Below are 13,316 nucleotides of genomic sequence, written 5' to 3' on the forward strand. Positions count from 1 at the left end.
CTTCTTTGCTTCATCCATCTTGTCTAATTGGGTGGCTGTATATGTATGGGCCACCTGTGGGGCAGGCTCTGAATGGGTGTTCCTTCAGTCTCTGTTTTAATCTTTGCCTCTCCCTTCCCTGCCAAGGGTATTCTTTTTAACCAGAGTTTCTCCCTAAACATGGCGCTCCTGTTTTCTTGACTAAGATGGAATCCAGAAAGCCCTGGTAACCTCCTGTCTTGCAGATAAGAGCGCTTGCTGCATAATCACGAAGACCAGACTTTGGATGGCAGCGCCTACATAATAAGCCAGCCATCTTGTGCACAGCGGCAACCCCACATCTAACTGTGAGAGACGAGGCAGGTTGCTGGGGAATTTTAGCCCCAAGCCAACTTTCTTTTTAAAACAAAGAGAAATGATTCCATTTGATTTCCTTAATCTTAAATAGCCAAGATTTCCTATTATGATATGAGAAGTCTCTAAGGAAATCCACTTCTACTTAATTATTTTATTGATGGGTTGTCACTACTGCCATTGCTCATTTGAGCTCATTCATTATAGGATTATCTAAAAGTAAAACACTCAATTAGTAGAGAAAAAGAAGACTGTTCAGAGAATTGGAGGAGATACTTTAAGCCTAGTGGCCTCTAATGTGTTATAGACAATGTTATAAACCAACCATATTCTATCTGTAGGCTGAGTCTGAGAGGGAAGGGCTAATTGACCCATTGAAGAACTTCCAGTGAGGACTGGCAAGAGTGGAAACCAGACCCTGGGCTCCTTTTCACTTTTTTTTTTGTTCACTTTTAGTTCAGATGATTTAATTCACGGCCCATTTATTAACGTTCTTGTCTATGCACAGCAGTATGGAGGACCACAAAGACAGTCTAAGTGAGTACCCTGTACTCTGGTCTTCAGAATATAAACTCTGGACTTGCCCTTTTGAGCCAGCATACGCCTTACTACTTTGTATTTTCACAACGGCACATGGCTTTTAATGGAGCCATAGAGCAGCTCATTGGCTTAGCATGCTTCAGAAATGTGACCCTGCCAGAAACCCTCGTATTGTTCCTCAGTGGGTGGATGTTTTCTCCACCTGGGGTGAGCAAAAGGCAGGCAAAGGATATCATTTCATAGGAACTTTATCCTCCCAGTCTTCTCAGGCTCCCAGCAAAGGCGAAATAGTAGCTGGAATGGTTCCTAAAGAGTCTGGTGACAGTGAACGGAGGTGATTTTTAAGAAATGAAACCCAGATTAGAGACTGGAGGTTTATCTTTTAAAAACTTGCTATTAGTGTCAAAACTGTTATTAACATTAATTTACTGTATCAGCCAGACTTAGACATTACTTTTTTCTGTTGACATTAAAAGTACAGGAATAGTTACAAGGATGTTAAACGCCAAGGTAAGTAATTTGCTTTTCATGAATATGCTATTATTATAATAATTCTTTATTTGTGGATTTGTGACTGGAACTCATTTCTTAAAACAGGGGATCTGCGTTACCTGCAAGTACAGTACTGATACGAATAACCCAGACTTAGAAAGGCACAGAATAGAAAGATTTAAGGCCCCAAATTTGCTACAGCAGGATTGGCAAGCACCTTTATATTTAGTGTACAGTGGGTATTCCATAGAAATGGGTCTTCACAGAGTGAATGCATGAATGAATGGACTGGGAGAAATACCTGTTTACTGACCTTCCTTGGATCTGGAAAGGCTATGATGAGGCTTAAACTCTCCATATACAGTCTTCCTTTGTCTATGGCACTGGATACACTTCAGTGTTTGGTGGATCAAATCCAGAGCTTTACACTGAATTCCAAGGCAGCCTGTGCTATGTGAGGCAGGGTAGTCTAGGCTACAGAGTGAGAACCTGACTAGAAAAACAACCACAACAAAAACAGACTGATTTGGTTTTCTTGGGGTTAATATTTTGCCTGGGAAGAGTGACTTGCTAGCTCCCCATGGCCATATCCTCTGTCCTGCTTCCTCTGGCTCCCCCAACCTGACTCACTCATTGACGCTGCTGAGATGGGCCCAAGGAACATTTGGATTTGCTCCTTATCTATTATGGGAGAATACTACACAGTGATGTAAATAGCAGGGATGGGGCCCTAGGAGTCTGTCTTGGAAGTTGTCTGCCACAATTCTAAGAATGTGAAGCTAGCGGCCTGTGTAATCCTTAACTGCTATAATAGATTTTCCAGTTCCCACTTACTCCGAGTGGTAGGATATCAGGGCTTAAACCTTTCTATTTTTTTAAAACTCACATCACTTTATTTATTTAACTACTTTTAACTGATTCCACTAGCCTTGAGTCATATTCAGAAGGTGGCCTATAATCCAAACCAAATGGCCAAGAGAAGCCTTCTGTATTAATCAGCTCTATATAAGAAAATACGCAATTAGGGAGGAGATAAGTTGATTTCATGTACACTACTGGGGTGAGTGTAATTTAATATACATGAACATTTTAGGATCAATAGCAAATCATAGCAAAGTTTTCAGTGCAGTCTTCACACATGGTAGTAGTTTAGTTATCTTTAACATGTGCACCATGTATCCTACAGTCTTGGGATGTCTGTTGTAAGTAAAGCTTTATGACAGAAAGAACGAGAAAGAGACAGACAGGGCGGGGAACACTGAGGGGGAAGTTATTTGGGCGGAGTTTGGGAGGCTTCTAGCTCTATTGCTTTTGGGCTTGTAGCGAGGAAGGCACACAATGGTGGAAGGCTGTGGGAGGAAGCTACTTGCCTCATGGCACCATAGGGAAGGAAGCCAGGGGACAGGGAAGGAGGCAGTTCACTGCCCCTGGGCCGGTGGTCTAGATCCAAACAGTAACGCCTTTCAGACAAAGATGCACTATTACCTTTCCTTGGGAGTAGTGTCTCTGAATGGTACATTGTCTCAAAAGAAGAGCTCCAAGTGAGCTTCACTTTGAGGCTTGGGTGCTTATGTTAGGGAGGTGCTGTCTGTCTCCCAAATGGCACTTAGTGAAGGACCCTGGGTTAAGGGATGGTGGCCCTGCATGCAGGCTTTGCTTTGGCTATTTGGTTTTTTAAAGCAGTTTCATTATTTTTATTTGAAGCATGTGGATTCACAGAGCAGAAACATTCTATTTAAGTGATCTGCCATTATGTTCCTTCACTGATTCTGAAAACAAAATTGTCTCCTGTTTAAAACGAAATGACTCTTTTTCATTTTACCAAACACGGTCCTCTTCTTAACACCCAAGGACAAAGAGCTCATGCTTGCCACACTTCTACTGTGCTTATCCTCTTGCCTCAGACCAGTCAAAGAGATCCCATGCCAACCAAACAGACATGTGCCATTTGTTACATGCAAGTATGCTTTTTGTTTAAACACCATGGGTCCGATTTGGGGATGAGGAATTTATATACTGGAAGATCCACTGCTATTTTTTAAATTGTAGCATATGTGCTTATGTGTATCATAAAGTTTGCCATTTTAACTTTTTATTTTCGGTCTAGAATATCAAAACCAGGGCCTCATTTATCCTAAAGTACTCTACCACTGAGCTACACTGCCAGGCCCATTTTAACCATGGCATTAACTCCATTCACATCAGTTCGCAAGCATCACCACCATCCATCCACAGAACATTTCTACCACATCAAATAGAAACTGCACCTTTAAAACACAAACTTACGTAACACACGAGCTGCTGAAAAACACCCTCCATTCCATCGAAGTTGGTTGATTGCTCTAGGACCCTGACATAAGTCAAAAAACATACAGTATTTGTCTTTGTGTCTTTGTGTTTTTGTGTCTGACTTACTAACCCGTAATATATTCAAGGTTCATCCATGTCGAAGCATGGACCAATATTGCAGCAGCCTTTAAAAGCTGGGTAATATTCCTCTCTGGGCATATGCATGAAAATGAAACTGTTGGATGCTATGGTGACGAGTCTAACATTTCAAGGAAGTCTCGTACCACTCGCCACAGCAGCTCTCTCGCTTTGCACTCCCACCACCAGTGTACAAGGATTCCACTTTCTCCACATCCTTGCCAGATTTTACTCTTTTGTTTAGAAAATGGCCGTCTTGATTTCGACAAAAGAGAGAAAATGAAGTCTGTGTGTCTGAACTACCGTTCACACTGGAAACATTTTCCTTTTTGCAGTGTTGGGGGCTGAGCCCAGAACTTGGCAAGGGCTTTCCTGCTGAGCCCCATTCCTAGCCTTTCCACAGGAGGCTCTTTGACAGTCAATTCTAAAAACCAGAAAAAAAATCTTTAAGCAAATATACAAATGAAGCAGGAGTAAACCTGAAAAGCCTTGAACTCCGGAAGTGCCCGGCAGGAGAGGTGTTCAGGAGCACAAATTCATTTCTTAGCTGCATAGCCTTGGGAAAGTTCTTTTGTTGTTATTGTTGTTTCATGAGTGTTTCCTTTACCAAGTTCCTTCTGTAAAGGTCCACCCTGTGTCTTATACATCCTAATCCACTGTCCCATGACCTATATCAGCCCCAGCCCCAGCCTGGCCTGGTACCTAGTCCAGGGCCCAGCCCACCTGGGCAAGTTTTTCTGCATCTCTACACCTTGGTCACATCATCTGTAAGGGAAAAGCAAGCTTTGCTGCCTCCTAGAGTTGCCAGGAGGATTTAATTGGTTCATAACAAGGTCCTTATAACAGAACCTGGCAGCAGGACCAGCCAGCCACGGCGGAGGGTTAGCTGCTCTTAACAATGACGTTTCTCCATCTGGCCAGGATGGAAACACAGCTCGTCTGTCGTCTGTCTTCTTGAGTTTCATCTTTCCTATCAGAGGTCCAAGTCAGATCATACTAGATTTTTTTTCCATTTCATTCCAAGTCATGTGCCAGGATGTATAGGTAACACGAAAGCCTTTAAAGGCATTTATCAAGATATTTGCTGCCTCGCTAGATATTAAATACTTCTTAAAAGGGAAAACTTTGTAGGAGGGAAACAGAAAATTACTTTCACATGGACAGGACTATAAACGGGATTATTTTCTTGGGGGAAAACTTTCTAAATGGAAACCTCTTAATACAATGGAAGATTGAATTTAAATACCTTTTCTCTTTGAAAATGTCATGCCATGGTCTTCATTATTTGTTATATTTCTAAAGTGCTTTTCTTCCCAGGAAGCTCATTACGGACTGTCTCCTGACTGGATTCAATTCAGCTCTTTTGTAGTGGAGCCACCCTAGAAAGTCCAGCAGGAACAGATCGGGGAACCTGCAAGTCCAGGCCCGGCTGCTTTTGCATGGGTAGCACACTTTTTTGTGAAGTGTGACACCATTGTTTATCATTAAAGGTTCAAATTCTTTCATCCCCTTAGGCAGAATATTCTCAAGTTATGAGCTTGATTCAAACTAGAGTAGACAAGATGTAGATTTCTTAGAAAGTGGGCTTCTAATGGAAAGGCTGACAATCCATTACCAGCAGGGGGGCTAATGGCTGCCACTAAAAATATGCTGAAAGATTATAGTAATAAAAACACATATTTTAAAGTGCCTGCTAGAAGTTCAAGGATTTTTTTTAATGTTACTGTTAATAATAGGCTACCCAATCCGTTTGGCATTTGATTTTGTCTCATAAATGGGCTTAATCTCAGGTAATGCCGTTGTACTGCACTATTTTTTTTCCTGTTTGATTTCACGGGGGTTGGCTGTCTTTTGGCAGAATTATCAGTGCTCTTAATGGAAGGTAAATAATTGCTGTATTTGTAGACAGGTGGAATTTTCAATCTGGGAAGAATCTCAGTGATCAGCAAGGTTTCTCTATTATGTTTTCCAGAAGAAACTTGAGGCTCAAAAAAGTGATAGACTGGGGCTTAGGAAGGGAAATGAGCGCGCGGAGGAGGTAAGGATGTGCCTCAGGTCTTTATGTTTCCCTGGCTACATCACTATGGAAATGCCTGCCCCATCTTCCCATCCAGGCCACTTGAGTTTCTTTCTTCCTATCATAATAGGTTTTATGAAGGCATAAGCAACATGCAGCAGCTACCCCTTTGTATTTGTTGGGGATTGGTCCAGGGCTTCCTTCAAATACCAAACCCCATGGAAGTGCAAACCCCTCCTATAGAAGAGCATTGTGTTGGCACAAAACCACACACCCCTCTCTCCTTACTTTAAAGGTCTTGATGACCTTTAATAGCTAATGTGGTGTCGATAATGTGCATTAGGTTCCTTATTGTTTAGGAAATAATTGCTAGCCGAAGTCTTTTTTATATGTTAAATGCAGATGCCATTTTTGATATGCAGACATTTGAACTCACAGATGTGGAACTAGCACGAGTGGATTCATTACAGAAACACTAGAAGGTGATGACTAGATAGGCCTGGGGGCACAGTATTAGGATCCTCGCCACCTGAGAGAGCAAGTCAAGAGGATCACAAGCTCAAGGGCAGCCTGGGAAAATTAGAGCGACCCTGTCTCAAAAAGATGTGTTGTCGCCAGACACCTTTAATCCCAGCATTTGGGAGGCAAAGATAGGTGGATCTCTGTGAGTCTGAGGCCAGCTTGGACTGTACATTGCGTTTCAGGACAGTCAGGGCTTAATAGTGAGACCCCGTCTCAAGAAATAAGGGGAGCTGGAACTCTGGATTGACGGTAGAGTACTTGCCTCACGTGGGTAAAGCTCTGCGTTCAATTCACAGTGAAACGCACACCTCCACCCCCACCCCCAAAGACCAAATGGAGGTGATAAGTCACTTGCCGTCCTTCGCACAGCTCCTCCCCAGCAACACTCTATGCATTTCTTCTACTGAGACCATGCAAACCATATGACCCAAAACTAATTTCAAACTTTCCAGAGCATTTTTCATGTTCTTAAGTGTTCTTTGAGGAACTGATTTTCGTGACTGGAGAGATGTTTCAAAAATTAAGAGCACTTGTTCTTGCAGAGGACCCAGCACCTACATGGCTACTTACAACCATCCTAATCTGTAACTCCAATTCCAGGACACCTAAAGCCCTCTTCTGATCTCCTCAGGCACCAGGAAGTCATGGGAGTGCACACACATATTTTAAAAAAGAACCTGTTTGTCAGTTGCTTAGTATACCTTCTTGGACTTACACCTTTCTCTAACTTATTTTAGAAGTTTACAGATTTATCTGTTCTAACACTATGGCATCTATACTGAGTATTTACTTACATGAGTAATACCTGGGGGAAAGGAAGCTTTTGCTCTTCCTGTCAAATTACTCATTTGGATCCTCCCAGCAGCACTGGAAGTGTGGCTCCTTTCCTATGTCCTCATCCACAGTAGCCATTACAAATTAAGGATTACAAATTGAGCAATTTCACATAGGAAAAGTATTTCTTCCCTGGCTGGCTTGCTCAATTAATTAGAGCATGGTGCTAATACAGTGTCACATTCTGATAATTTGATTACTAGTGAGATCGACCATTTTTTCCTTCATTTTTAGACATACCCCAAGCCTTCTTTGTTTTATCTTCTTTTTTCCTACCCTTTCTACCCACCCCTTCTTTTCCCCTTCTTTATCCCCCTCTCCCTTTCATTTTGATTTTTTTTTTTGAGATAAGGTCTCCCTCTGTATCCCGGAGTGGAGTGGGGGATCATGCTTGAAGTCTCAAAGACTGAAAAAGACCCACACCTGTACTTTCAGAACATGGGAGGCAGGGACAGGAAGTTCAGAAGTCCAAAGCCAGCTTCAATTAATGAATTTGAGGCCAGCCTGGGCTACACAAAATCCTGCCTCAAAAAGCAAAATAAAAGAACCCCTCCCACCACCACCCCGAAAATAAACCAGCAAGGAAAATCTGATTTTACCAGTAAAGCCTCCTTCTATCTCACAGTCTTCCCCAACCCAGCAGATGGCATCACCGCTTTCAAGTGCCACCAACTAAAAGCTATAGTCCCTTGACGCTGTTTCCTCCTATGTGCCATCTGTCAGCGAGTCCTGTTGGCTCTACAATCACACCATATCCTCCAGGGCACCATCTTCATGCCATTCTGGTAAATGTAAAAATTGAAGGGACAGAAACCAGATGTGTGGTCAGAGTCTGGGATAAGAGGCAACGACAAAGGGCCATGTGGAGCAGATGAAGTCCCCTATTTCTAGAGTGTAGTGGTAGCCGCCCAACTGTGTACTTGTCAAAATTCATCAAAGTGCACACGAAAGAGGGGTTGTAGGCCTTAAATTAAATGTGAGGGAGACACGCTGGCCATTTCTTCCTGGTCATCTTTGTGGCCATCACTCTGAGCTAGGTGCCATCATAGTCTTAGACTCTGATTGTCATGGGCTCCTCATCAATCTCCCTGTGCCCACAGTCTTGATGGCAGATTCTTCTCAGAAGAGTAGCAAGAGAGGTGATCAGAAAAGAAAAGGCAAGTTGTGTTACTCTTTTTCTTACACCTCTCCAGAAGTTTTTCTTCTTGCCAGAGAAGGTCCTATGTGACTCGATTCCCCACACTATTTCTCTGGCCTGTTCTCCCCCAAGCCACCACTCTCCCCTTCCCAATAGCACTCTCCACCACTGAGAGTGCTGTCCCTTAAAACCTGCCTGAGTGGTTCTCCACACAGGGAAATAGAGTTCCCACCATGGCTGCCAAGTAGACACCTGCTACTTCTTCAGTGATCCCCACCTAACTCTTTCCTCCATGCCCTCCAGGCAGCAGACCCCACTCAAGTCCTGTCCTCAGCTTGTTCTTCCTGACACATGGCTTGCTGTCTTGTCTGGAATTGGCTTCCCACTGACTTCCACTGGTGGGGCCGTCCCTCCCTCCTCTCCTCAGGTCTCCGCCGAGATAGCAATTCTCATTAGTAATTGCAGCCCAGTGCACCAATATGGGAACTCGGTTTTTGGAGATAGTCTCTTGTAGCCCTAGGCTTGTCCCAAACTCCTCTTGCCTCCAAAAGTGCTGGCACACAGGTATGAGTCACTATGCCTGTCTTGGTATCTGTTCCCACCTTACTTTTCTCATAGATCATAGTTCTATCTACTGCACCATGTACTTTGCTTATTGTGTGATTTCTTCTAAAATCCGTACGGACAAAGGTTTTTGTTTAATTTTACAAGAATCTACCGCTATGTATGACATTGCTACTTTGCCTGGCGGTTAAACTGTATAGATAAAAGGAAAGTCCCATCCATTACTAGGGATCATAACTTTAGGTATCAATTTCTTACTGGCTCCAGATCCCACTCAACTTCCCCCATAGCCTTTGACAACATGGAATGCCATCCAAGTCTGTGGGAGCAGGTGTTCGGTGGCACAGCTCTCTATCCTGCTCATTGTTGTCTTAGCTGTACCCAGAATTGTTGTGTTAAGTTATCTTCTCTCCATCTTCTCTCTAGAAGCAGATGTTCCAGGAGAGGAGTAGCCGGATGCTACAGGCCTTATCTCCAAAGCAGAGTCCTGTGAGCAGCCCGACCCGGAGCCGGTCCCCTTCCCGCTCTCCATCTCCTACCTTCTCCTGGCTCCCAAACAAGACCTCTCCCCCTTCCTCACCCAAAGCAGCCTCAGCCTCCATCAGCAGCATGAGTGAGGGGGATGAGGATGAGAAGTAAAGGTGCCTGGTTAACAAGTGCACACCACACAGGAAGGGAAGGGGTCCCGGGATGCCTGGGTGGTGTTGAGCTGCAGCTCTGCCAGGAGATGGGAGTTCTGCCATGGGAGTTACTAGGGCCAGCTCCTTTTCCTTCTCCATTCAATCTGGCCTGGGCTCAGCATAGAGGTTTCTGACGTGACAACCCACACAAACCTTAGCATCATAGAAACACCCTGCTTTAGCCCTGCTATGGAAAGGTCCAGAGCGGGGGTGGGGATTTAGCTCAGTGGTAGAGCGCTTGCCTAGCAAGCACAAGGCCCTGGGTTCGGTCCCCAGCTCTGGAAAAAAAAAAGAGGAAAGGTCCAGAGCACTCCATGAAGTGGGGTGACTTCTGCTTTGGTCCACACTTCTATCTGTAGCCAATGAGCCACCTGCAGAAGTGGCTGCTGCCTCACCCTGCTATCTCCAGCCCTCAAAGAGCCTTGCACGTTACCTCCTCTCACCCGCGCTCTCCCAGAATGAATTCCCTTCCAACTGAGGTGGCTAAGTGCTTCCAAAATGGGCACGTCAAAGACCAGTTCCAGCCTTCTTGGTTCAGCCTTCTAAGGCCTGATGGAATGCATCAACACTTTCCCATTCCAGGACCCTGACTCAGACGCTGCTTCACTTTGGTCAGATAGAAAAGTGTGACCTTTAACCTCTCATTCAAAGGACAGTTGTGTCAAGGTGAACTCCACCTAAGGCCTGACATGCTTCTGGCTGTACTTTCTTGTCACTGGCATGATGACACTGTTTTCCAGAAATTACCTGAATTGATGGAAATCGCAACAAGGAAACCTGTCTTATCTAAAAAGAAATAACCAAACCAACCAGGAGCTGCTTTGCTTTGGCTCCATGTATGGAAGATGAAAAATATCTCTTGGAGCTTCTTAAAGGAATGGCTCTTTTCCATTTCTAACCACATCACAGTTCATAGACCTCAAGTAACAGTTTGATGTAACAAACACTTAGTATACCGATAGGGGGTGCTACCTGCACGTATCTGTTCTATGTATCCTCCAATATGCCACCCCAGGGTGTAAACCATATGCAATATGAATATATGTGGTGGTGTTGGACTATATCCCCCTCTCCTGCTCTCCCCTTGATACCCTGCTGAAATGCTTGATCTCAAGAACCATCTGGTTCCCTCATGACTTGGGCACTTTGTCAAAAGCTCAATCAAATGTTAGATTCCTGTAGAAATGTTTTGTCCCAGAAAATTCCTGTTCTTCACCCATGACATTTTGGGTTAAAGAAAGGCTCAATCCTTTGAATGGTCTGAGAGACACTGAAGTTATTTCTGGCCCTTGTTTCTCCAAATGGGATGGAGACTTTCAGATGACTGGAGAACTATGTAGGGCCACTGTTCCCTAATCATATGCAGGGAATGAGCAGGTCCAGTCAAGGGTTTAGAGCTAATCTCTTAGGTACAAATAGAATTTCCTGATTATCGTAGTAAAGACAGACAGACAGACAGCACAGTGGCTTGACTGAATGAAGGCCTTAACATGTAACTGGTGGGCAAAGCCCAGCACCTCCAGTGACAGAAACATCCTCTGTTTCCAGAGGTTTTGGGAACAAGCATTATGGAGGGTGGCAGGGGACAACTGATGAAGAAAGGTACCCATCTTTCCCCTTTGTGTTGGGGTCAAACTACCTCCCTGCTCGCCTGAAGATCATTGGTGACTATTGCAAACCAAAACTGTGAGGCTAAGCCAACTTGGAGCCTCCCTGTTCCTGGCAGAAGTCTGCAAAGTGCTCATGAAAGACGGGGTTGCTGGGAACCCAGCCTGAGAGAAAGAAAGTTTTTTTTTTTCGTAGTCAAGATCCTCCCGGAGCATCACTCTCCAGAGGCAAGGGCTACCATTCTTCTACTCTATTGGTTTGATCTCAGCCTCCCACCATACACCCAAGACAAATTGTGTATGTATGCCTTCCATTTAAGCCAGTTGACACTTGTGGCAGTGCAGGGACAAGGAGAGCAACTGAGCAAATGAAGAAGAGGAGGAGAGGGTCATAGAGAGAAGAAAGCAAGCTAAAAACATCTACTGTCTTAAGCCACTTCAGGTTGTGTGTGTGGAGACTCTCTGTTGAAGTCTTTTTAGAAAGTTCTGACTCCATGGTCCAGGGCAAATCAGATAGGTCCACTTTTACCTAAGTCTTGCTCTGAGGCAGAGAGTGTAGAGCTAATGTATCAGGTGAATATAATTTTGCAGGCCCTATACACCTTCCTGACAGGTGCCACATATATGACTCATCAGAGAGTGCCACCTTCGCAGCTGTGAACGATGGAAAATGACCAACATCAGAACCATCCCAGGTACAAACAACACTTAAGTGGTTTTAAATCTTCTCAGTTTCCAAGGGCACCTCCTTACCTTCCCAAAGTCATGAGTTTTCCACAAGGAAATGGGGCAGACTCTGCTTTGGCCTTTCTTGACGAAGTTCTTCCCAGCCCTGACCCGGGTTTTACCCCCACCCCCATACCTGGGAGGAGCCATGACTATTCTTTGTGTGAGTTCTTCAGGCAATTCTCACAGTCAAGGGCGAGTTAGGGATCAAATGACAGCATAAAGTGTGCTACAAGCTTGAAGAAGTAAGAAGAAAAGGAACAAAAGCAAGGGAAAGGGTTCTTTTCCCTCCAGGAAGGGAAAGAAGAAAGATAGAGAACCCATTCCCTAAGGTTGGTAATGGGAAGCTGGAAAAAAAAATGACACTAGAGTTGGTGAGTACGGGAGGGCTGGTATTAGCAATTCTCATACTCCCCCATCCCGGGAAACCAAGTGCAGACTCTTCACATAAATAAAAGGGGTGTAGTTGTAATGTGGTAGTAACACTGTATGGCCCATGTCTGCCAAGAAACTTCATTGCCAGGATAACCCAGAGGCAAAGGTAAACCAGCCCTGTGACGGACACAGTGTGGCTTCGAACATGCGGTGGGTGCGGAAGACTTGCCATTCTATGACCTAGGCAACAATGTTACACTGGTGGATTGTGGCTACAGGAAGAACACGGCTTATTTCCCTTCAGTCTTCAGGACTTATTTTAATGCCCAGTCCTACTGCACAGATGAGACTGGTTTTCAAGCAGCAGCTCCAGTCCTGTCCTAACCACCTGATGGATGGATGGATGGATGGATGGAAGGAAGGAAGGAAGAAAGGAAGGAAGGAAGGAAGGAAGGAAGGAAGGAAGGAAGGAAGGAAATAAATGATAAGCAAGCCCATTAGGCACTTTTAAAAACTTCTCCTTTTCTCTAGTTTTCTGTTGTGTCACTGCAGTGTGTCTGGGGACAAAGCCATAAGAACAGCCTATCTACTTAAAATTCTGCTGTACATATAAGACGAGGGCTCGTCTGGATTCAAGAATGACCTTATGCCCAAGCATTTGCTCTGGTGCTGAATAGTGCAAACTACTGGAATCACCCCACCCCCACCATGGAAACTCCGAAACCCTCTTCCCCTGATCCCAAATGGACCACAGTATTCCAAACTTGTTTATAAATAAAGGGACACAGAGTCACACTTTGGTCGCCTTGTTTATTGTGTGTTGCTCTATTCCTACCTAGGGGTTCAAGCTGAATGTGCAGAATGCATTCGTTGTAGCAGTTGTCCTGGGCCACTGCCTGCCCAGCTGTGGCTTCAGCGCTTGGAAGGCTCACCCCTTGCTTTCTGCTGAATGGAGCCAAGTCTTGGAGTTGCCAAAGGACTGGCATCTTTATTTACAAGATTGGGACAGACCCACCTGAGGGAAGGTCAGGGCTAAATGTTAGGTCTCAGCACTCATTGGC

General features: G+C 44.5%; 1 protein-coding gene across 4 annotated transcripts in view; it reads left to right on the plus strand.

Annotated features, from left to right (window-relative positions):
- Positions 1-13,050, plus strand: part of Pcyt1b (phosphate cytidylyltransferase 1B, choline) — a 98,992-nt gene extending 85,942 nt beyond the window's left edge. For 3 of the 4 annotated variants that reach the window (XM_087599223.1, XM_087599222.1, XM_087599224.1), the window contains exon 8: positions 9,294-13,050. In XM_087599223.1, the coding sequence (XP_087455349.1) occupies positions 9,294-9,506 (213 nt within the window). In that variant the 3' untranslated portion in view covers positions 9,507-13,050. 4 annotated transcript variants of the gene reach the window in all.
- The last annotated feature ends 266 nt before the right edge of the window (positions 13,051-13,316 follow it).

This window comes from Rattus norvegicus, chromosome X (genome assembly GCF_021556685.1).
Source record: "Rattus norvegicus strain SHRSP/BbbUtx chromosome X, alternate assembly SHRSP_T2T, whole genome shotgun sequence".
Lineage (NCBI taxonomy): Eukaryota > Metazoa > Chordata > Mammalia > Rodentia > Muridae > Rattus > Rattus norvegicus.